This window comes from Crotalus tigris, unplaced genomic scaffold (genome assembly GCF_016545835.1).
Source record: "Crotalus tigris isolate CLP2741 ecotype Arizona unplaced genomic scaffold, ASM1654583v1 scf7180000017987.690289119674:8195010, whole genome shotgun sequence".
NCBI lineage: Eukaryota > Metazoa > Chordata > Lepidosauria > Squamata > Viperidae > Crotalus > Crotalus tigris.
Genome location: NW_024096758.1, coordinates 2,627,382 through 2,652,718, shown reverse-complemented (window position 1 = coordinate 2,652,718; position 25,337 = coordinate 2,627,382). Strand labels below are relative to the sequence as shown.

Here is a 25,337-nt window from a genome sequence, read left to right as displayed (position 1 = left end):
ATAATAACAGACTCACTTTATGTCAGGATATGTTGGGGCAGATTTTCAAGGGTTCGGAAACATGTGGAATGCTATGTACATAAGAGTGCCAGAATGCCAGGCAAAAAGGGTTTAGCAAAATCATGGTAAACAGAGAAGAGCCTGGAAGGAAAATCTAGTAGAACCCAGAAGGGGGTTTGGTTTACTATGATGGACACATTATTCTTAAACTTCACAGCTGGAATAAAATTCTGGATCTCTAATTGGGTATGGCCTACTTTTGAGAAAAGCTTGTTAAGGACATAAGAGAGAGATACGTGAGCCATTTAACAGGAAGAAAGTTAGAAATAAATGAATGCTTTAGATACACAGATTTGAGGCAGGTAGCCAAGAAGCCCAAAAGACCAAAGAAGTAAAGCAGAAAAGTTGGATCTCCCTGAAAGCTGAACTAAACAGTCTGTGTGTTGGCCAAGGCACTTAATGCTATTCTACTCCCTTTATTTATCCCATTTTCTCTTTTTACACAACTTCCAAAATTGAGTTACAAAGTGGCCAAACAATTAAAAGTGGCCAACAAGTAAATAAAAGGCTCTTCAAAAAAGAAAAAGAGCCCCACCCCCACAAAGGCTCTTCAACAGAAACTTCAGAATTAAAATACTTCCAATTGAAATCCAGAAGATTTCTTAACTTCTTAAAAAAACAACAAAAGGGACTCTATTCCATAATATCAGCATTACCACAGGAAGAGTTTTTCTCTGCAATCATTGTTACAGTGTGGAAATTTCATATCCCAAGTCTACAATTAGTGGAAATTTTCTTAATCAGATTCATTTGCATTATTTTTTAATCAGAAAGTTTTCTGATGTAAGCTGAAAACTGCCCTATGCACATTGTTGCCTCAAAAAAAACGAAAGGCATACTTCTGTGGATAGCCTAAATTCTCAGGTATGTATATTCAGGAAAAAGCAGATACTGGAATGCCAGTGTTCCAAATAATCATTCCCAGCTTGGCATTCTCCAAATGTGTTGGCACTGACATATCCAGAATCAGCAGCCAGCATGGCAGAATCCTGGAACTTGCATTCCAACAACAGGAGAACATCCATTTGGGCTTATACAGCTAAGCCACCGTGGCCCCAGAGCTTGCATTGCATGAGCTATGCATCACAACAGCTTTTTTTTGAAGGGGGGCACAGAATGCCAAATGGCCTTCAGAGGCCTTTTGCTGTCAAACTTACCTGAGATGCTGGCTTCATTGTTAGGGGGACTCTGCACCACAGGGCTACAGGATAAGCTGGTTAACACCATTGCTGCCATCATCTCATCCATCTCCACTGCAGCATCTGGTTTCCTGCAATGAGAGAAGGAGGGGGAAGGATAAGATGGTTCCTCCAAAAAGAATCAACATACCAACTACCCTAGCAAAGGCATTGCTCACCAGACAATTCCATCTCAAGTGCTTCATGCCTCTTGCATTTGTTTTCTTGCAACACTTTCTTCCTCGGGCACAAGTTAATTGTTAAAATGCAAACAGTGAAGCATTATGATTGAAGTCACAACTTTTAACAAGCCACTCACAGCCACAAAGTGAATCCAGGTCTTTTCTTCTAGATCTGTACAAAATTTAGACTCAGGAAAGCGCTCCTGTCTCCAGAATGAAGATTTTTCTAAAAGGAGTTTTTAACATGAACAACCCCACCCCTTCCCTGCTAGTCATAAATGCATATCTCTTGAAGTCAGTAGGAAAAGCTTCCGCTGTTAATTTTAGAAACAAGCAGATCAGAAAAGTATTTGGGATTTCTTATTTATAAGGTACCTGCTATAGGTTTGGAGGGGCAGGGCCTCAATGTAGTTGTGCAGGCAGAAGAGATCTAACTTTACCCACTGGGGTGAAAAATAAATTGTAGTAGTCGCCTAAAACACTGGAAAAGCAAAACATATAGAAGCAACTTTTCAATTTTAGTACTAGATACGGTAATGGGCAGCAGCTACCAGGGAAGTAACGTTTTCTTTTCTCTTACTTTTAACAACTAAATGTAATATGATTGTTTCAATTGGACAGTAGCAGGCTAAGCTTTTAGATCAATTCTATTGGCATTATTGTCTCATTCTTTTTCTTAGTTCATTTTGAAAGGTTTAAGATTTATTTGTTTACTTACTTTATTACAGTTTTTATAGGCTGCCTCAGTCTCTACAGATGCTAGGAAGCAAATGAAGTTCTAAAATACAATCATTAAAACCAAACCATAATAATAACAATGATACCACTTATAATGGATGCTCAAACATAACTAAGAGGCAAAAGCCCTGCACAAAACATAATACAACTTAAACTTGCTTCTATAAAGCAAAAAGGAATGAAGCTCTCTATCCTTCCACGAGTAACTTGCTCCATAAAGAGGTCTATCATATAGCCCACACCTTCGGAACCTTGCATGGAAAAAGGATTCAATTTAGGTGATCCTACCTAAGAGGCAAATTTTATTTTGGCAATGCACTGCTGGTTATAACTCAATATTGACCAGTAAAGGGCTTTAAAAGTAATGGCCAGCACAATGAATTGGGCCCCAAAACTTACTAATAACCAATATAGTTACTTCAAAATAGGCAAGATCCCTACCCTGGTGGAATTGTCCTAACAACAACCTTGCTGTTGTAATTTACACCCTGTCCAGCTACTGGGTTATGTCCAAAGACAACCCTTCACGGAACATGTTTACACTAGTCTAATGGGTGGATCATGGTATGAACTACTATCACCAAGGCATCTTAGTCAAGATATGTTATTTTAGTTTGTGGCTTCAAATTATTTGCTCATTTGTTTAAAATATTATAAATCCTCCCATCTACCACCCTTCAGCTGAAAAGGCTCCTAGAGTAGGTTATGTAAGATCGAGTGCAAACAAAGCTGTATTTGCCTTTGTGCTTTCAACCTAATAAAATGAAAGGGAAAGAAAACAGCAGGAGGTAAAACTGCTTTCCACATTTTGATTCAGCCAAGGGAAAAAAAATCTCTAAGTTATTATGGAAATGTTATGCAATATTGCATAACTATAGACAAATTTTAAATCACCCACCTTTTTGGTACATCAATATTCCTAGAAACCGATCTCAAACTAGATGTCACAGCAATGTCTGCTGCAGATGTGCAATGCTTCATCACCACAGGAACCGGATTATAATCCATTGTTGTAGGGGTTCCTTGGTCCATCTCCAGTTTGGGAAGAGGTGACATCTCAACTTCAGCCAGTCTCACTTCCTCAGTTTTTCTAGTGACATAAAACCCTTTTTCTGGGAGCAACACCTTTACTTCGTGACTGACCAGGTCATGGTATTCCACCAGCCCAGCACTCTCTTGCCCGTTGTAAAAGACATACACCTGTAGGAAGAAAAGCCACTATCAATCATAATGGTCATTCTGGTCTCCAAATGAATTAACCTGTTTTGTTGTCCTTGTTTCCATTTTTTCCTATCATAAATAAGCAATCCAAAGCCATATAAACCAAACCTACCAATAACCATGAGCCAGTGTTCAAATGGCATCCTATCTTCAGAGGCAATGAACAGGAGTAGCTATGCTGCTCAATCTTGTAAAGCAGGGATCCCCAACCCCCGGCACTGGTCCATAGCATGCCAGAAACTGAGCCACGCAAACAAGAAAAGCCCCATCTGTGGGATGCAGGCAGCACATGAAACGTCCCCTCCTGTCTGTGGAAAAACATCTCTCCACAAAACTGGTCCGATGCCCAAAAGATTTGGGGGGAGGGGCTGTTGTAAAGCAAATGGCTGACCATCATTAAAGAGAAGATGCTCCATTAAATGTCATTTTGATCTGAAAGAAATTCAGAGTTTCGATGCCTTATAATGGGAGGGCTTCAAAAATGCATTTCCTGAACAACATGAAAGAAGCAGCTTTCTTTCACTGTGCTCTGTGTGCTCTGCAGCCACAGTCATATCTACATGACCAGCATGTGATGTATTTTGCGCTTCAGTTCAACTTCTAAGTGAAAGGAACACACTGTGATTATCAGCTGACTTTCCATCACGTTTTGTCAAATCTCTCAAAGAGTGTCAGAATAGGTGAATAAGCAGAAACTCATGAAATCTCTCCAACCATTCCTTTGCTCATACAAAAGCACATGCAATCTAGTAAGACAGCGCAGGAAAGGAGAGCCAGAAAGAGAATGACCAGCCTGTGCTTGGGTAGTTCATGGAAGGATGGTATTTAGTTTCTCCAAAGGTCTTTCCCCTCTGCTGCTTAACTTCCTAAAGTCTATTTTAGTAAGTAATTTTATCTAGGCTCAGAGGGGCACTCTTTGAGTTAGTTATTCCTGGGGGTGTTATTTATAGAGGGATCCTAATTACTATATGGAAAAACTGGGGAAGCTGCAGTGACCCCACTGTTCTGAAAAAGTAGAGTAACAGGATCTGTGGTAGCCTCATGCAGCCCAATATAGGGTCCAGTAGGGCTCTTGACATCTTTCCAGAATCACTACTCTGCCTCTGCTTCTTTTTGCTCTATGTTTCTGTGGATGTCTCTGGCTGTGTGTGCAGGAAGGGAGGGAGTTTGCCCACATACTTCCTAATTCAGAGGTGGGCAACTATGGCAACTTTACGACCTGTGTACTTCAACTCCCAGAATTCCTGAGTCAGCCATGGCTGACTGGCTCCTGGGAATTGAAATCCAGAGATTGTAAAGTTGCCATAGTTGCACACCCCTGTCCTAATTCATTTTAGGATTGGACATCAATTAAGATGAGAGAGGATGGAGAGCACTGTATGTATGCAGGTTAAAATGCTGCAGTTAGATCTAATGCAATGAAAATGTATTCATGACTAGGTTAATGTTCATCCTCCATCCATTTTCAAAAACATGAGGCTCCACATGAGCCCTCGTGGCGCAGTGGTTAAGTGCAGTACTTCAGGCAAACTCTGTCCACAGTCTGTTGTTTGATTCTGACAGGGCTCAAGGATGACTCAACCTTTCATCCTTCTTAGATCAGTAAAATGAGGACCTGGATTGTTGGGGGCAATATGAAAATAATGCTGACGCTGTAAACCCAGAGAATGTTGTACAGTACTAAGGGGTGGTATAGCAATAGCAATTAGACTTATTAAACACCACTCCATAGCATTCTCTGAGCAGTTTATAAACTCAGCATATTGCCCCTAATAATCTGGGTCTTCTTTTTACCTACCTGGGAAGGATGGAAGGCTGAGTCAACTTTGAGCCGGTCAAGATAGAATTCCAGATTGTGCCTGCAATATCGCATTCTAACCACTTTGCCACCAGGGCTCCTGGTATATAAGTCTAAATACTATTGCTCTTGCTAAAATGTAAAGCAGGACAATCCATCACAACATAACCTTGAGGGGGGTAGGTGGAGAGACTAAGCCAGTGCAATGAACAAAATCACACCAAACTGAAAAACCTGGGACAGGAATTCTGTCAGATGAAAAGATTTGAATTCACACAATATATCAAGCCATAGTTTGAATAAAGTGCACACTAACTGGGATTATATAAATGTGCTACCCCAAAATCAAACACACTGTATTGTGGTTTAGTGTGATGGCTGAGCCAGGGTAAGTGCACCATAGCACTGGCTTTTGGATCAAGACTTCCTGAATTTAAATCCCAATTCTTTCAATTGGGCCAGCCTAGGGTTATTAGTCTCCCTAATGGGAGAAACACAGTGAAGGTAAAGTGGAAGAAAAACTATGATTTCAAGCCTCTGAAAGGAAAAGGAACTTATGCAGGTAGTTCTCGACTAACACCTGTTCATTTAGCATTCAAAATTACAAGGACACTGAAAAAAGTGATTTATGACCAATCCTCAGACTTGTTGTACAACCATCACAGCATCCCCACAGTAACATGATCAAAATTTGGGGTTCTTGGCAACTGGCATCTATTTACAACAGCTGCAGCACCCCAAAGTCATATGCTCACCATTTGCAACCTTCCCAGTTGGCTTCAAACTACAGGTAGTCCTTGACTTACAACCACAATGGAGCGCCAAATTTCTGTTGCTAAATGAGACATTTATTAAGTGAATTTTGCCCCATTTTAGAACTTTTCCTCCCACATTTGTTAAGTGAATCACTGCAGTTGTTAAGTTAGTAACACGGCTGTTAAGTGAATCTGGCTTCCCCATTGACTTTCCTTGTCAGAAGGTCACAAAGGGGGATCACGTGACCCTGGGATGCTGCAATCATCATATATACCCATCAGTTGCCAAGTGTCTGAATTTTGATTATGTGATCATGGGGATGCTGCAACAGTTGTGTGAAAAACGATCATATGTCACTTTTTTCAGTTTTGTTGTAACTTTGAACTGTCATAAATGAACTGTTGTTAAGTCGAGGACTCTCCGTAAGTAAATGGTGGAAGCTGGAGTCACTAAATGATGGCATGATTCACTTAACAACAATGAAATACTTCATTGCTAAGCAATTCACTTAACAATCGTGGCAAAAAAGGTTGTAAAATTGGGCCCAACTCACTTAATAAGAGCCTTGCTTAGCAATGGAAATTCCGGTACCAATTGTAGTCGTAGGTTAAGAACTAGTTACAATGTGATCAACAGATACAGAGAACACCAGATACCCATTGTAAACAACAAGGCTGCTACAGAACACCACCCACCTGCAGAAGGAGCGGGAACAATTCCAGTGGTAGAACTCCCAAGGGGAGGTCATATTTCAGCCAAAGTTTGCTGGTTGGTTGAACTGTTTGCTTTGCTTAGCCTTGGGTGACACGCAGCTGGGACTTTGCAGAATCTACCCACACCATCCTGAAAGCTGTTGTGGCACCTTCTGGATCAGGCTATATATACCCCCAAAGCCTTAGACTCCCAGAGCCCCTCCAAATTGTCTTCAGCTTTATTTTTAATATGACAGGATACATGTCTAGGGAGCAATCAATAATGTATTTAGTTAAGTAAGAGAGGAAGGACGGAGGGAAGGGAGGGCTTGGGCGCAGGGTGCTTGGGCCTGTCCCGTAGGGAGAAGGTGGTCCTTGGGCCTTCACGTGCAAGGCCCCCATTCTGTGTTGCAGCTGTTGCCACAGCTGCTGCTTTTCCGGGCAGGCGCCGTGATATTCCTGGATGCCTTTGGTTGTCCTCTCCCGCTGCCTCCATTCTGCGTTGTTTTTTGTTTCATATATATATATATAATGTGTATTAACAGCTTGTCTTCAGAATTCGTGGGTGCTCCATCACTGGAGGTTTTTCAGAAAAGACTGGACACTTGTCTGAGATGGTATAGGTTCTCCTGCTTGAGCAGGGGGCTGGACTAGAAGACCTCCAAGGTCCCTTCCAGCTTCTATTCTATTCTATTCTATTCTATTCTATTCTATTCTATTCTATTCTATTCTATTCTATTCTAATACACTCAAACTAATAAATATGCATTAATTTTTGCACCTTACACCTGCCTCCTTCTGGAGGGCAGTTCCTAGCAAGCCGACCATTAAATGCAACCCCCCAAAACAGTGTCCCTCAGCCCTAAATAGCAACTCACCTAAGCAAAACAATGCTGGCATTTACAAGCTGAGGAGAAGGACTATTTTCATTTGGTTAGCTTTTGAGGGTATATTTTTTTTCATAAAGCTCCCAAATACTTTTAGGCACTGGTCATGCTGAGTCTGTGGATGAGTGGTTTTGAATGCATTCTTTTTATAGTCCACTAACTCCAGCAAAAGACTTTGGAACCAGAATTATTTTTATAGAAATTCACAATAGGATTACTTCACATTTCCTCTTCTTCCGCAATGCCACCCAATGTTTCTCTCTGTGTTGTCTTCCCCTAATGCCACCTTAATTTCACACTTTTTTAACCCAACCTTCCCCAAGCTGGACCTTCCAGAAATGCTGGGCATGGTGCCCATCATTGCCAGTCAGTATTTTCCATTTGGAAAAGCAACCTGTCCTTGACATTTAACAAAGAGAACAGGAAATTAGCCCCAAGGGAAGGAGATAACATGCCACATTTTAAGTAACCCCCCTCTTTTTTTTTCAAATATCACATGCATCACTTTGCATAGCGAAGGAGACAATGCAAAATGACTCGATATGAAATCAAGCTCTTAAATCTACCATATGGAAGTCTGTTGGAAATTCTACCAAGTGCAGCTAAATCTGCAATTTTAGAGCACATTAAAACCCCAGTGACACATGACACTAAAACTTACCCTTTATTTTTTGGGATATCGAATGAATAAAGCATCGTAAGAATAGTCTGTTCCACTTGGTTCATTTACAAAAGTGCAAAATCGCTGTCCACTATTTCTACATAGTAACATATCAGATCTATAAATGGGGTATCAATCGGGAAGAGGGTCTCATCTGTTGTTGCACTCATTCTTTAAATACCCTCCCTCTGGAAATAAAGAGTGCATTGTTATAATTTAGTCACAAGCCAAAAAAATATTTCAATTCATCTCCATGCTTGAGTATTCATAATAGTGCAAGTAGGAACTACGCGTTGCCATTGTTACATTTCTTTATATGTTTTAGGAAGGTATTTTAAAGGCATTTTAAATATTTTATATGCTGACAAGAGAATGGAGATAATTTATATTTATTTATTCTTTTGTGCCTTCAATTTAGTCTTGATTCCTGGCAACTGCTTGGACAAATCCTTGCAGTTTCCTCAGCAACATTTTTAGAAAGGGTTTGCCATTGCTTTCTTCTTCCTAGGTCTGAGAGAGAGAGACTGGCCCAAGGTCATTCAACTGCCTTTACGTCTAAGGCAGGACCAGAACTCACGGTCTCCCGGATTCTAATCTGGTGCTTTTAACTGCCTATAATACATTGGCTGTGAGCAAGTGACATAGGAAGACTGGAAATAAAGACTAACTCAACTTTTGACATCATTGGCTTAGGACAGCCAGATGTGATTTACTTTCTTTAGATATATCTACCTGTAATTCACCTCACCTCAGCCAGTATGGCCAAAGTGAGGTGATGGGAATAAGCCATTTACAGGTCAGGAAGGGCATCTTGTGGCAGTTCAAATAAACTGTGAACTCTGCCATGAAATGTTTGTTAGTACAAAAATAACATAGTTTCCTTCCCCTCAAAAAAAACTGATTTTTTTTATATTTGCAGATACTTCTATAAATATTAGCTCAACAAAAGTCCATAACACCGACTGATTTGTTGTACGGCTGTTGCCCTTGAAGCCAGTTCATTAACTTCAGCTCCTGAAAAATTTTTCTGCCTCAACCCATTTTTTCAGTTTCCTTAGGCATTTTACTTTTTTATAATTTTTTTTTAAAAAGAAAACTATTTTCCTGCTTGCTTGCTGACTAAAGAAACCCGTATGGCTTGTTATTTACAGCATTAATACCAACATTTTTGAGATGAAAGCTGGTTTATAGTCATCACCACAAAATTCAGTACCTTCTGGCCAAGTTGCAGCACTGGCCAATTTTGGTTCTGATTGCCAGAGTCTTCAGCATGTTCCTTGAAGTGGCCATCCTCATATGAAAGAGTGCTCTGATGTGAGGATGCTCTGTTGTGTTCCGGCTGCAGGGGATGAACTTGAGTTGTCATAAGCATCCCATCCCCCAGCAAAGGGGGTGCAGAAATGCGGGCGCCCAACAGGGACCGCTTCCCCAGCCTCCTGGACAGCACACTCGCCATCACGGACACACTGCGATCAATAAAGAAGGACATTCATTATCATTAATAATTATTATTATAAGATGGGGATTTGATAGCATGAATTATAGTGTAGCCTGTAAATGAGTCTCAAGCACCTCTATCCCAGGGCTGGCCAAGGGTCACACTTTACTAAAGGGGGGGAAGCACAGAGGTCTCAGTCTGGCAGGACAATACTGCAAAGTGGGAAGGATCATGTCATCTATTTGGTGAGGCCAGGACATTTGGATTTTTCTTTAGATTTGGGGCATTCATGGAAAGCCTAGTTAGAATGTAAACTACAATTTTTTTGCATTTCCGTCACCAGATTAGCTAAAACCACCTCTCTTGATGTTCAACAACAGCAGCCATGGCAGGTGCTGAGAGCTACAATAAAGGGCTTGCGGACCACAGTTTGCCAGTTTGGCTTCACACTTCTCAAGCACAACATTCAAGCCATCCTAAGGAAACAGAGCCTTTATAAGGAAAACCAGACACACAAGTATTCCACACATACATTTTTACTTTATGGTTCCTAGATGCCAACTACGGCCAAAGCCCACAGTACCTGAGAGGCCAAGAAAAACTAGGCACAACATTCCTGCAACATGAAGTTCTGTACTTCAAATGAATATACCAGCCAACATTCGCCTAAGATAGCCCAAATGAATGTGGGGCTACACATCCTTCATGGCACTGAGGTCAGGCGTTTTCAGTAGGTCTGCAGTTTGCTTTGGAAAAGTCTACAGCCTTATCACTATATAATTAAACAGGAGTCCTCAGCATGTCGGACTTCTGAAACTATTTTGCCTGGAATCAAGCCCACCTAGAAACAGATCTTACCCCAAGAAAGTCCTGCTCTCTAATTGCATCCACACATGGGTTCAAGCCAGGAATGTATTTCAATTAAAATAGGTTTTTTTGCAGTTTTAAAGTAGTGAAGAGGAAGAGAAGAAAGTTCCCTTGTGTAGACATGCAGCACTGAGCTTTTGCAATGAAAGAATCGAGAAAGAAAGAGATTTCTGTGTTTTGCATCAATTAGGGAGTGCTTTGTGTCAAAAGACAGTTTAGGAACAGAGTAGACAAGCAAAACCAATACCCACGCATGTCCCATGGGACAGCACTGACAGGAAGCGCTAGCCCCAAAGCTCAGGAATGGTTTTTTCAGAACTCAGCAAGCCACTGCTGTGTAAACAGAAAGTTGCACTTAGAATTCAGCCTGTTGAAAAAGAAATGCTTACAGTACAACCCTCCATTGGGCATGTATAATCTATAGCAGAGGAGCAAACATGAGGTTCCTGGGCTGTATGTGGCCTCTAAAAACTCTGGGCAAGTATCCCAGAGATCTGGTATAATCTAATTAAGGTAACAGAAGACAGAAATTATTAAGTACCTAGCAGGAGTCATCCTATTAACCAGATTTAATGGTAAAGAAATGTAAAGGAACTCAAACTCAGTTTTATTCTGGCTCTTCCCACTTCTTTCTGAACTGAGCGTACTTAAAGACAAAACATGGGACCTTAGCCTGCAAAAAAGCTTATGGGCTCCTGATTATAAGAAGCCTGGAATTCACCTGAATCTAGAGCTCACTACTGGAAATTACAAAAAAGCATTGATTTCAGGACATGTGTGAAATGCCTGACTCACACACATCAATCACAACGATATGTATCGGAGTTTAAAGGAGTGAGAACATTTTAGTTTGTTCTCAATGTGCAATTTCCAAGCTGGTCTGAACCATAGCATTTGTTTAGGAAATTAAGAAATTAACCAAGCCGAGAAAGAAGAGACAAAGAGCAATATGCAGACAGCAAAGCAGGTAGATCTTCGATACACAGTCTGCCTTCTTTTAAATTCTTCCCCTCTGACAGCACTTTGCCAAACTGAAATTCCAAGAATTATTCCTGTCAAATTGGCATGTTACATTATATTTTAGATATTAATAACCTGAGAAAAATCCAAGTTGCAACCACCAGATCATTGCCCCAAATGAAACAAAAATGGTACAGTACAAAAACCATGCAAGCAAGGATAAATGACAGAGACCCTTTTTTCCTAGAAGTTTCCTATTCTGACCCATTAACAGTATAAGTGGCAGGCTCTAAAAGAGAGGGGTTGTTTGTGATTCTGGGGGCATCAGATTCTGTACCCAGTAAGCCACCTGTTCCCTCCAGAATTTAGCTGAAATTTGAGCTCCATGTTTTAATTTGTATATATAGGTTTCATTCAGTCCATCTCACCCAACTCTCTTTCATACTTGGACCAGAACTGCCTTTTCCCAAATTGGACCCTCGGATATCCAGGAATTAAAACTCCAGAAATTTATAGCCAGTTGGTTGGAACACATCTGAAAGGGCTAACTGAGGGAATTCAGGATAAGGTTTTACAATCTGGATATGAAATATAGGTAGTCTTTTACTTATCACTGCCCATTACAGTCATAAGTAATGATGGGCATAAAGCAGGTACCCTAGGTTGACCAATCTAATTTTATGACCTTTTTGCAGTGGTCATTAAGTGAATCACCGTGATTGTTAAATGAGCCCATTGCTCACTAGGGGGTGTTTTTGCCAAAAAAACGAGAAGCAAATGCTGGGTTTTGGCAAAAATGTCATAAATTGCAATCATTTAACTAGGGGTAGCTTCTGGACCTTCAGAACTGGGTTGTAATACTTTTTGGAGTTTATTATAACTTTGAAGAGTCACTGAGCAATCAGTTGTAAATTGAGAATTACCTATACTAGTTGTTTTTAATTCAGAGAGCAAGGTGGCCTGCAAAAAGCAAGTTGGTAACAACAAAAAGGAACACTGCAAATTATTCTAATCAGTTGAAAGTATCTGTTAGCCCTGAGCAGCTAGTTCTATTTATTGATTTCATCTGTGCAATCAGGTTGCTTCAATTCTGCCTGGTAGATATTCCGCCTTCATTGTAGTATTGCTTTGACAAGTAAGAACTGGGTGAAATCACAGGCTGAATGTTTTAAAAGTAGTTACAACAACTATAACTTTAAAGGCTGCTTATATATACAATAGTTGTTACCCTCTGACTGAGATTCAGATCCTGCTTATGATTTAGCAATATGGTTTGAAACAATATTTTTACTTATCCACTTCAAAAACAGAACTAGGAAAACAAGTTAGAATTTCTCTCTTGGATATACTACCTATTTATATGTGAGGGAGGGGGTAAACGTTTTCTTTAAAAATCCTCTTGACATTTGAGGAGTTGTAGTCATGTTTACCTTGTCTTGGTGCTTGGGTAGGCTCTCCTGAATAGTAAATGACAGAAATGGGGAGCAGATTAAGAAAAAATGGGGCTTGGGCAAGTTTTCTTCTTGGTTCCCATTCCATTTCCAGACTCAACACTCTCAGTACACAACATATTGTTTCTGGCAAGCCTACCTGCAAGATATGGATGACTGGATGGGTAAGTGGGCAACATTAGCTATTGCATACCAGAAATGCCTCAACCCACTCTGTTCCCCACAGAGTTGCAGCAGGACTGATCCCAAAAGATAGGATGGTTGCCATCTAATTCTTCTGAAACAAGTTAGGAGAACTTCAACAGATTCTAAATTAATGACACCAATTTACACTCCTACAATCCTCTACAAAATTCTATTAGCTAATAATGAGGGCTGAACTCTAAAACATCTGGAGAGCATCCTTAACAGTATAGATTACCTAAAACTATGAATCTTAGTTTTAAGTAAACTTTCAAAATTGGGTCACATTTTTAATCTATTTTTTTTCCTTTAATGATACTGTAATCCCTTGCATTGGGGTGGAGTCAGGATGACTGAATAGAGTTGAGCACTTACTGGCCGGATGCCTTCCTGACGCCTACAGGGAGTCTGCAGCAGACAGTTACTCATTGCGCCCAGAGAGAAATATCTGCCACTACCTAGGAGCAAAGTCTCCTGATTGTGAGGTAAGAACTCCACTTCTAGGCCACCACGCTGCCCACATTTTTAATCTAACAGTTCTTCCAAATTAAAATCCTAAACTACAAATGTTACATAATTCCAGAGCTTTTTTTGTCATAGAACGCCCAGAACGGAGTTCCGACACCTTTTTTGGATGGAACCTTGTAAGGTAGGCAAGGCGGGTTGTGTGACGTGTGTGAGTTCCGGCACCTTTTTTTTTTTTTTTTTTTTTTTAGAAAAAAAGCACTGCATAATTCATCTAGAAATGTAAAATCCAAAAACTGACATTTAAGAGCTTTCCAGAAGTTGTAAACAAATGCTTTATTTTGTTTTTAAATCACCTCATTCAATGGATGCATTCCTGGGTGACTGCTTAAAGAAACAGGCAGTTTTGAAAACCAAAGATCTATATTTAAGTAGGGTTTATATCAGTGTACATTATGTTACTCCCATTTGTTGTTTTGGCAATGGGGAACAATCTAAGTTGTGTACAATGTCAGAATCCCTTACTTGCAACCCAGAAATTTTTCTGTAATCTACTGAATTTGAGGAAACACTGAGGTGTTAGCATAAACATAAAATGAGCTTTATGGCAACAGCCCCCACTGCCTCAGCCTTGTGCTGGGGAGAAGCAGGCAGCACCAAAGGGTTAAAAGTGAGATTCTCCAAGAAGGAAACCGCACGATTAGGAGCTTTCTTAGAAGGAAAGTCTAAAACCTGCAAATTTTAATCAGATACTTTCAGCATATTCCCGCAAGGAGAAGTCTGTTAAGGAGGAGGAATGGCAATCTTGCCTGGAGGCAGGTATGAGTCTGTAAGAGCTGCAGAAGGTGCAATCCAAAGAGAAAGAGGAAAGTACACATACTCTCCTTGTGAAGGCACTGGTGGCATTATTCCTCATGCTTATAATATCTCCCCAGCAACAATTTATCTGTCATTGTTCAGGTACATTTATACAATAGTTTGGCAGGAGCCCCTGACTGCAAGGGAAATCCCTTTTATTTCCCACGTTCAAGTGACAGAATTGAGGACATGGTAGGAGCATTTGTTCCCACCTCCCCTTGTAAAGTGAACCAGATTTCAAAACTATTCCAAGAGAAGAAAAGATTACAATGTCACACCAAATTCAATCACCACTGCATACAACCTGCTTGAACTGCAAAATGGTAAAACTTGCAGGAACTGGGTGCTAGAGATGATCCTTTTCACACAGAAGCAATAGATTCCCAGTTCAGGCTGGAAAAGAGCAGTCACAAACCATAAATCCTCACTGCTAAAACAGATTCACCAGTCTTCTGCTTTTCCCATCACAACCAAGTGCAAATGTAACTTTGAACAAAACACAGAGGCTGAGTTCACTAGGGTTAACACATCTGGGCTGCAGAAACCTAGGAAACCACTAGATAGCAGCAAAGAGTGGCACTTTTCTATATTTTTTCTATATCTTTTTGCTGTCATCTTGCAGTTGCCCAGATTTTCAGAGTCTAGACCTGATAGTTATGGAGTTCACACAATATGGTATATCCAAATTAAGAAAAAACAGATTACAATATTTTTAAAAGGATTATTAGGTATGCTAATAATAAGATTGCATGGCTAATACAATATGATTAAAATAACAGCTGGCTTTCTGCAATACAGTGATCCACAACCTGCACTATCATGTAATGTGTAAACCAGTTAGCAAGTTCCATCAGCAAGTCTACTTATCAAATTCTGCAGCTCAATCCCAAATGAATGCAGAATAACACAAGCAGACACACACACCTGGTACTTCATTAATGCAAAGAACAAATTTCATCACAAAAATCAAGACAGGTAGTTTTGGGGAACAGGAAAGAGTTAGAAATGTTCTCTGTGTGGTCTCTGTTAGTCTTCTTTTTAAAAAAGGAATCACCCAAATCTTCCAGGACAGCCTGAGGCATGTCAATTGGCAGAAAGGGGGTGCTGTTTCCAATCAAATTCACAAATGTTATGGGCAGCATTTGCCTGGTGATGGGCAGCATGCTACACTAGGACCACATGGAAATTTCAAAGTTCATTGCAAGCATGCAGGTCAGACTCTGGCAAGAGCAACCCACCCAATTTTATTGCCTGGCAAAGGAGAAAGCAGAAGAGGTGGGAGAGACCTTGATGCCAAAGGGAGAGGGAAAAATGGGGGTGTTGAAAACCTACTTCTGGATCTGGCCCTCCCCTTTGCTTGCTTAATCCCCAATCCACATTGCTGCATAATTTCTTGCAGATCACTGCCAAAGGAATACACTCTTAACAATAACAACAATAACAATAATGGCTGCCAAACTACACCCTTGTCTCTCTGATTTAATGCCAGATACCAAAATCAAAACATCATTAGGAGGGGCACAGTAGCTACATATGCAAGAACCGTATGCACAACAGAAACTGTTCGTGCAACTTTCTCTGAGCTGCATCATATTTTAATTCCCTACCATAGAAATGATCAAAGAGAAAGCTACGGTAGTCTTTTTTTTCTGGCAGACTGAACATCACATCAGCAGGAGTTTTTCCTGGAAGCAAACTACCGTACACCAGTCTTTTCCCCCAGAACTCCTTATAAATGCTGGAAAAGGGGCTTCAGGGATTTTTCTAGCAAAGATCGCCATGAGGTTGGAAGTGGAACAGACTGAAAAGATGAGAAGATTCTCTAACTGGGAAAATGTCCCTGGTTGAATTGGAAAGTGACGGTACCAAGCCAACATTGGCTGCCCGCAAAAAAACTAAGTAGGATCAAACCTCCTCGGTAGTGGGATAGGAGGCCACCAGAGAATCCCAAGGCTATGGCTAGACAGGAAAATGGATAAAACATCAGAAAAATAGATAGTAGCAAAGTACTACCACAAGATTGCCAAGAAAATGAAAAGCCGTTCCCGGCCAGAAGTTAAAGTCAACTCAAAGATGGCTTTACATTTGCTTCAACCTACTCATCTCAAGAGGGTCCTCTGCCTTTAGTATAGCTTTGCAGGGTATATCTGAAAGTGAGGGTTTGGGCCTTCAAAAATGTTCTTCCATCAGCACTTTACATTGCTCAATGTTCAAAGTGGGGAGCCAGTTTAAGACAGAGGTTAAGGCATCAGGCTAGAAAATTTGAGACTGTGAGTTCCAGTCCTGCCTTAGGCCCAAAGCCAGATGAGCAACTTTGACCAGTCACTTTTTTTCAGCTCTGGGAAGCAGGAAATAGCAAACCCTTTCTGAAATCTTGCCAAGAAAAGTGCAGGGACTTGTCCAGGCAGTCGCCAGGAGTCAAGACTGACTTGAAGGTGTGCACACACACACACAAAATGTTCACAGTTGGTTCCCCCCACAACTTTTGAGAATCTGGGACCTTGCCATTTTTGCCATTTGAAATGTGCAAAAGACTTTTCCTGCCTGCAAAAGTTTCTAGTCCATAAATAATTTGCCAACTCCATTATATAACTTGCTTAGGGTAATCTTGGTAACTCTGAAGAAGAAAAAGCAAGCCATTTTTTTTGGAAAGGAACTTCTGCCTGGCAGTAAAAGCTCTGATCGTTGGCTAATCACAAACTTAGTCAGCAACATGTATACCAAGAGAAAATGGCAGGAGCCCAGAAGTCACCACACCACTGCATGGCAAAGGGTAATCAAGTACCAGTAATCAGCCATCAAACAGATGTTAGTTAACTCACAGGACAAACCTTCTACAATATGTCAAAGAAGTTCAGGACTACATCTCCCAGATTGCACAGCCATGGATACTGGCATATTGCGTAGTAAATTGTGTGATTTGGAGAAGGCCCAACTCTCAAGTAGAAGATCTGAGATATGTTCCAAGTTGCAAGGAGGGAGCATAAAGAAGGGGTGTGGCACAAAAGGGGGGGGCAACACAACAAGTACCACTTAGGGCTACAAGAGGAGCAAAAACCTGCATGGTAACAAAATGGGAAACAGGAAGGGCCAATGGCATACTGCTCCCTACATTTGGGGCAGCCTCCCCTTCCCATCTCATCTCACCCTGTTGTATTTCAAGGCCAGAGCAGGGCCCAGACAAGCTTGCTCCTGCCACAGATTCCCCATTAAGAGGTGCTGCTTTCTCTCTCTTTCTCTTCCATCCCACAAATAAGAGATTCAAAGAAAGCAGCATCTGCTGAAATGTAGCACGCTGGCTATGTTCACTGAACATCCTTACCTGGGTTGTTGTGTCAAACATTTCTGGAGGATTTGCACAGTGACTTGAGCTATAAACTAATCAAACTGGCTGGATTCACACAACATGCAAATCCAACAAGCTCACCCCATATATTGTGTAAAAGCAAATACTAGGCCTTCCATTGACCAATGCAAGTTATGAAAAGCGTTGAAGTCCTTTCAGCTAGCAGAGCTCCAAGATGATTGATTGTTAGGCAGGGAATCTTCAGAATATGATCTTTTGGTTTTAAAATTCGTCAAACTAAGCTTCAGTCTCCTAAAAAGTCTTCCTAAAATGTCCTCATCCAAATATCTACATCTTTCCTAAAACAAAGATCCAGGAATTCAGGTCTGGGGAACCGGAAGGCTGGCACGCAAAGAGCCATATATTTAATTGCTTACTGGAGCATTTTAACTGCACTTTAAAACTCCACACCATTAGAACAGTGAGCCCTAAACTGCAATCTCAGTGAGATTTACTTTTGAAGGAAACGTTCAAACCTGCACAGCATTATGGAAGAGAGGGTGCATGACAAATGGGATCCAAGCTGTGGAAGGCACTGCCCAGAAGCTGAAGCCTTGCGTAGCTATGCAAAAGCTAACAGCTGCACAAGTATATTTATGTTAGGAGTCTGTGAGAAAGAAAACGACAGTGAAGGGTGACAGCTGCAGAGACCTACAGAACAAAACATAGTTGCCTTGCGCTAGACTGTTCTGGTTTTCTCAACTCCTGTAGTATCTTCTCCTCTTGCTGATTTTCCAAAGGTTCACTACAGAAAATGCCAAGGGATTACCAGCCACTCAAATCACAACGGGAAAGCCCAAGCAACGTCCCAAGTTTGGCGTTTCAGGACGGGGCGTGCTCGTGCAAAGTCGAGAAGCGCCCTGAAGTTTGACCGGCAAGATTCAACATCGCCGGTCACTTTTTTGCGACATGGGCAGTCATACAAAATTAATGAATAAATCAATAAATAAAAAGACTTAAAATGTAGAATCTTGGGCTGGACAGCGAGGCGTGGTCTAAATGCAAACGTGACATGGCCGCAAGAAGAGGGGGAGTGGCACTTTTCCTCCCGGGGCAGAGCCCCTCTGCGCCTAGAGTAGGCGTGTCATGTGCAAAACAGGGGCGGGGCAGGCGCAGCGGCTAGAAGGCAGAAGGGGGCGGTTTGGCTGGTAGTGGGGAAAGGGCTGAAGCGGGACCCAAGAGCTAGGAAAGAGGGCGGGACGGCGAGGGCCCTGCAGACGAAGCAAGAAGCGGGTGCTGCCTTGGTCTGCACAGTTCCCGGTGCCAAAAACTGACAAGACCGAAGGAAAAGCGCCCACTAAAGGGAGGCGTGGCAAACACGCGTTGATCAAAACACACGGTGGCTTGCACAAGGAAGAACGGGTTACCCGGACCAAGTAATCGTGGAAAATTAGGAACAAGAGTAAATCGACTGCGGGTTTTAATAAAGGCGCGTGGAGGGAACATTAAGAAAAGGCTAACCAAAATCGATCTCCTTCACCTCTCGCTTCTGGAGGGCTTGTCCAAGGGGGAGGAAATGCGAGGGGACTTCAATAACCACGCCGAAAAAACGAACGCACAGCGAAAAGCACTTGCTGCGGTGCAAGGACAGGCATAAAATATTTCGGTTCTGCAAAAGACAAGAGTAATCTAGAGGGCAGGTAAACTGTTAGAGCGCCGAGGACCGGGGTCGCGGCTTTGGATTAGGGAGCTGCGCGCAAGAGCTCACCCTTTTTCAGCCAGGAAGCAATTCCTAAACCGGGTGGAGGAGATCAAGCGAGATCCACGAAGTTTGGTTCGGGTTTGCCGAGGAAGCGGATAGAACAAGATCTGCCCGCAAACCGCGCGGCAGCGAGAATGCACGGCCCGTGGCAGGTTGCGCGCGCACACACCCACTCCGTTTGCACTGCCGGTCCCCGCTGCCTGGGCTTTTCGGGCCTCTTTCCAAGCGGCTGCAGCGCCCCCGATTCCCCCGCGCGCGCAAGGGGGTGTGCGCCCTCCCCGCCGCCACCCGCAGCGCTTCTCCGCTTACCTCCAGACGCCGCTTGCCAGCTCCGCTCCCTCCTTCCTTTCCGAAGCTTGTTTTGAAATTCACCTTCCCCTTCCAGCTCCCTCCTCCCTTTCTCCTCCCCTCCAATCCCCTCCCCTTCTCTGTCCCCGGCACAAGCTGCCTCACGTACGCGGCTGCAGGCAGCCCCCGGCCTGGAGTCCCGGCTCGGAAGGGAGGTACTCGCTTTGCGGTGGCGGCGGCATAACAGCACGTCGAGGAAACGCGCAAAACCAGAACGCAAACAACGCGAGCCGCACCGAGGAGCCGGCTGGGAGCGGGGGAGCGCCTTGGCAATTCTGCACACATTAGCCAACCCGCGTGGCCACAAAATAGCAGGCGCCAGCTGACTGGGCAGGCAGCATCCACGGGGCAAGTGCCACCAGTCGGGCATGGAAACTTCGAGGCGTGTGGCGAACTGCCGCTGTAGACAAAATGCTAGCTCAGGTGAATTTCTGGTGCCTCGCACACTCGAGGGAGGTTTTTTTACTACTGTAGCTCCGAGGACCGGATGATATTGTACTGGGCACACGCTATACAGGACATTGTCATCACGCTTTGCTTAACAACACTTTGGAAGCTAGGACGGCCAGAAGTCCCTACATATGTCAGTTTTCAAGCCCCATCATTCCCAGCTGGCAACATTTAGAAAAAATATATTTGTTCAGAAAGAACTAAGCTTGATGGGCATTTGACACATTTTATGCTGCTTCCTATGCAAATGCATTTCAAAGTGGGTTACAAAATATAAAAGAATAGGTACAATTAATAAATACAAATTATATTCACTGAAAAGTTGAGAAAAGAAAACAAAAGAAAACAAAAGCAAAGCCCACTTCATGAACTATTTATACAGGATGAAAAGGTATATTTCAACATCTAAAAATTAATGTATCCAAGTTCTGAAGGACGTACAGAACAGAAATGTAACAGAAACCATGGAAGCAAAGCCAAAATGTGCAGAGGGGAAGCAAAATACCGGTATGTTGTAGAGACACAACTACTGCACATACAAAGGGGACACACAGAAAGCCATGTCACTTGTCCAATGAATGACTCAAAAATTATTAGCATATATAGTAGAATTGCTGCATTAAGTAAATAAGGCTGCTGTGGATTTTTAAAACCCACTTCCTAGAATTAATTTAAAGCCATGTTCACTGCAGAGGAAACCAGTTTTATTCAAAAAAAAGTTTGCCATTTTTCACCACTGAATTTGCCACTACTGTAGTTATCCTTCTTAACACACATATTAACAAGTTGTTTGCCCCAAGGGTTTGCAATTATGTTTGAAGAGACACACCTACACTGCAAATAGAAGATGAAGTGTAGCTCAAGACTTAAGGAAGCAATAAAAGAGCCTAGAAAACTTTGAAGAAGAAAAGGGGGGGGGGCTGCTAAGCTAGAACGTGACACCTTTGGCACCTTATATTTATCAGCTTAATGTTGGAGAGCTCCTTCCTTGAGCTTCTAAGAAACATTCAGTATTCCTAACTGCAGGGCAAAAACAGAACAATTTTTCATTTGCATTTTAAAAGTACGGTTGTGTTGTTGGTTTTTTTTAAAAAAAAAAAAAAAAACCTGAACTGGACCAGACAGCCAGATAATCTTTGCAGGGGTTATTTTGTAGATCATAGTTATGTTTATCAATTTAGTTTTACCTTGATAGACTTAAATTTAGGTTCCTTGAAATGGAGATAAAAAAAAGTTGGAACACTAGCCTGGATTAACTAGTAAAATTATTTGGGGAAAATAAGCACCAATACTGAAGATATGTTTTGCAGATACTAGCTTCCAGTTAAAGCAACCTTGGAATCTTTCTTGAGATCCAAAAAAGTTGGAGAATTCTCACAATTCCACTCTTTCAGGCAGATATGGCTTGGCTCACTGAAGTTAGAGCTAAAGTCTATGCTCCAAAGATATAATGCTTTCCTGTGTCATATGGTTTTCTGAAAGTCCACTTCTGTTTATTTCACCCTCCCAGTGTAGAAGAGCTACTGAATTTTGCAGCCATTTTGCCACTGAATTTCAAATAGCCAAAGTCTCAAAGCACGGGTAAAATATAAAGGGGCCATATATGACCTGGTCTGAGGCATTCTACACTGTTATAAAATAGTTCTCACCATTAAGTCTTAGTTTTTCCTAGAGTGATATATGCCAGGACAGACTATTAACTATCAACTTGGACTGGCAACCATTTTCCAGAGAAAACTTTCTATAAATGTTACTATCTGATCCTTCTTTCCACTGGAGATATCAGTGTTTGAATGTTGGCCTCTCTATATGTTAAAAAGAGTCTATATGTCTAAGCTAGGGGCCCTCCTGATCTTCTTTTAAAGCATCAAAGGTGCCAATTGTAAGTGAAAGTCTCTGACAGCTATATATCCTACCCAATGTTGCAAGATACATTATCCAGCATGATCACTAAGAAGCAAGGTATTTCATAAATACGAGATCTGGGTGTATCTATTCCATTAAATTGAGGAGTGGAGGATAAACTATTGGAAAGCTTCAGTGGGCAGATTATATAGTGAGCAGAAGCTTATCTGCACCTTTGGTGGAGCAGAAATTCTCCATTTTTCCCAGTTGATGAGGAAAGAATAGTTTGTCTTCCAAAGTATGCCAGACCTATTTTAGGATTTAGATTAACAGTCCTGTGTTTTTTTCCCCCACCACAAATGGTGCTGAGTTTGGGGGCCATTATGCTGCTGAAATCCAAAGATATAGATAGACACAGCTTTTGACACCTGCAAAAAATGTGGTTTGGAGATTGAATGTGTTCTGTGGGCCACTATTTGCCCTCGTTTGACTTGAAGTAATCCATTTCCACCATCCATTTGCTGTCTAAAGCAGTCTTTCCCAACCTGGCACCCTCCAGATGTGTTGGAATTACAACTCCTAAAATTTTTAGAAGCTGGAAGCTCTAGGAATTCCAGTCCAATCTAACTGGAGGATTCAGAAAAGCTGCTATGCTTTCAGTTTACGCAGTTGAGGCTATCAATAAATATAAATTTGTACAAATGCATGCCCAGGATTTTCCCCAAAATTTTATGGAAGAACTTCTGTAATTGCATACTACAATTCCTTTAAGGAGATGAGCTACAAAGTGCTTTTAAGTGAGTTAAAAGTCTCAAAGACTAAACATACATTTTTGTAAAATAAAGGAAATCAAGATACCTTCATTAGACAGTCTTAGTGAAACAATGGTTCACTTTCTGCTTTAGACTAGAAGCAAAGTATATGCAGACATTAATGTACAAATATCCAGAAAATATACAAATGATTATAGAGCTGTAGTTTGCTTCCTCTGAGAAAAAGCTAAAACTGCCTCCCCCAGCCCTGTGCCTTCTGAATGTTAGAGTACACAATCATCTTCCTCCACCAGCATGGCCAATACACACTCTGTCTGCAGAGGTTGGTGGTCAAATGCACCTGCCCTTAGAAAAGACTGAGATTCTGCTTTTCTTCATGTGGAAATGACTTAATTTAGACAAGCTGGGGGGGGGGGGAAAGCAGATGAACATGTCAGCCAGCTATAAAAATGTGCAAACTATGAAGAAAGTAAAGCTTTTCTTAAAACATCAGAAGCCGAGAATGTGTATTGAGGCAGATCACGGAGACAGTCAAAACCAAAATTGCACTTCTTTACTTAACGCCTAAGCAGACGAAGCAATGGCCGCTGGCTTCTAAGAGGAATCCAAAAGGACTGGATCATTTCCAGGCAGATGAAGTAACTACTGTAAATGGAATAATGGATCCTGCATATGCAGAAGCAATATATCTGCCAATAGCCGCTTTTGCCGATTTAATAGAAAACCAGCAACAGTAAGTCGCCCCCTTCCAGCCACTTAAAAGCTCCCTCCGAGAGCCACCTTTGCACACGCCATTTGGAACTATATGGACCTTTGCTCTAAGCCAGCCCCCACTACGGCTGTCCTTTCGCAAGATCTGGCACCTTTTTCAGCGAACACCCACGATCTTGCCTTAATTTATTTACCAGTCCCGCCAGTGCACGGTGGACTTTGGCAGGGCCTGTCCAGGTCCGTCGCTGCACCCAACATCTCACCTTGCAGACGGCTCCTCCCGGGGCGGGCGGCAGGGGGAGCGGACAGGGCGGCCTGGCCGCCTCCCGCGCGCGCGACTCCACGTGCTCCCGCCGCCAGGCTTTGCTTCTCGCCTTCTTCCTCCTTGCCGGCCGGGTTAGAACAGCTCGGAAAGCTCTGTTGTAAACAAGCTCCCCTCACGGTCCAACCCCTCGGCGCACATTGGCTGCACGGCTCTATTTAAATACACGCCCCCAACCAGAGCCCTGCAAAAAATAAACACCGAAGCCAAGCCGTTTCAGCGCTCCTCGCCTCGCTGTCCTCCCCCGTTTTCACCCACTCCTTTTCGTCCAGCTCTGGTTTTAAGCTCTTTTACACTCATTGCTGCGATGGCGAAGCTTGGTAGAAGACAGCAGGGTTTTGTAACGTCCCCAAATTTTCCTTTTCCAACCCATAAGGGGATTCTTGCCTCTTAGTGAGACAGATTGTTTTAACGTTATTCGTTGCCTTCATATAAACCCAGAAAGTCCTCATTGGAGGAAATGCCGTTATCGTGAACGTAGAATAACCTTTCACAAAACTGCCCTGTAGCAGCATTAGCACATTATGGCTGCGGTGTAGCCCACCAACAAGAAAAGGATACACCAGCAAGTCTACCATTACTAAGCATCCATGGGCACCTGCTTTTGTCCAATCTTTTTTGCAATTTAGGAGAGACTGGCAACCGTTCTTTCAGGACTGTAAAGATGACTGGGATTCAAATAAAAATGCTTTATGGTAGCCTTACCAACCCTGTAGAATAGATCATCCATAGTACCTGAGGTTGATGGGTACTATGGATGATCTACAAAGTTACACAGTATAATTGTTAAGTAATACTAAGTACTGTTGTAGCCTCAGGCTTCATCAGCTAGAATTTAGTACATAAAGTTAACTACTAATCCTCATGTAAAACATAAACCTAAGTGTCTTTCTAATATTAATACAAGAAACTGAAATGAGTTCAGCCAGAATCTGGTGTTGCTGTAAGCATGCTAAACCACGGGCCTTAACCTTTGGTTCTGTCTCAAGATTGTGGCATAATTTCTTCAGGAATAATAAAGGAAAGTATGTGCACAGTGGTGGATTCTTTCATTTTAATACTGAATAGTCAATATTAGTGCCAAATGCTGTACCAATGCCCATGTTACATATTAAGGGTAGCAGCGAGGCATAGTGCTGGGACATAAAAGTGTATTGTTAATTTACTCTATTTTTGAAAGACAGATCTCAAAGGCAATCATATAAACAATAATAGAAACGGCTCATGCAAATATTTGCTGGAGAGATTCAATTAGTACTACTAGATTATCATGTTGGTAGCAATGGACATACTACTTTTAACTCTGTGCCATTTCTCCTTAGGCTGATTTCAAATCTTGGAGGTTAAATGTGGAAAGAAAGAAACCTAACAGGAAAGAGACAGAAGATAATGGGTCAATCCAGAAAAGAGACAACAGTCTCCTTCCATTCATGGATTACCTGTTG

At 42.0% G+C, this 25,337-nt stretch overlaps 1 protein-coding gene across 3 annotated transcripts in view; it reads right to left on the bottom strand.

Moving 5' to 3' along the window:
• Window positions 1-23,985, bottom strand: part of ZNF395 (zinc finger protein 395) — a 36,164-nt gene extending 12,179 nt beyond the window's left edge. Inside the window, exons 1-4 of one of the 3 annotated variants that reach the window (XM_039345948.1) lie at window positions 23,834-23,985; window positions 9,387-9,639; window positions 3,057-3,358; window positions 1,218-1,330 (exon numbers count right to left, since the gene is read on the bottom strand). In XM_039345948.1, coding sequence (XP_039201882.1) covers window positions 1,218-1,330; window positions 3,057-3,358; window positions 9,387-9,629 — 658 coding nt within the window. In that variant the 5' untranslated portion in view covers window positions 9,630-9,639; window positions 23,834-23,985. Of the gene's footprint in view, window positions 1-1,217; window positions 1,331-3,056; window positions 3,359-9,386; window positions 9,640-19,449; window positions 19,691-19,752; window positions 19,857-23,833 lie in introns of those variants that run through there. The other 2 variants (XM_039345947.1, XM_039345949.1) reach the window with 2 other exon arrangements.
• Between the last annotated feature and the right edge of the window lie 1,352 nt (window positions 23,986-25,337).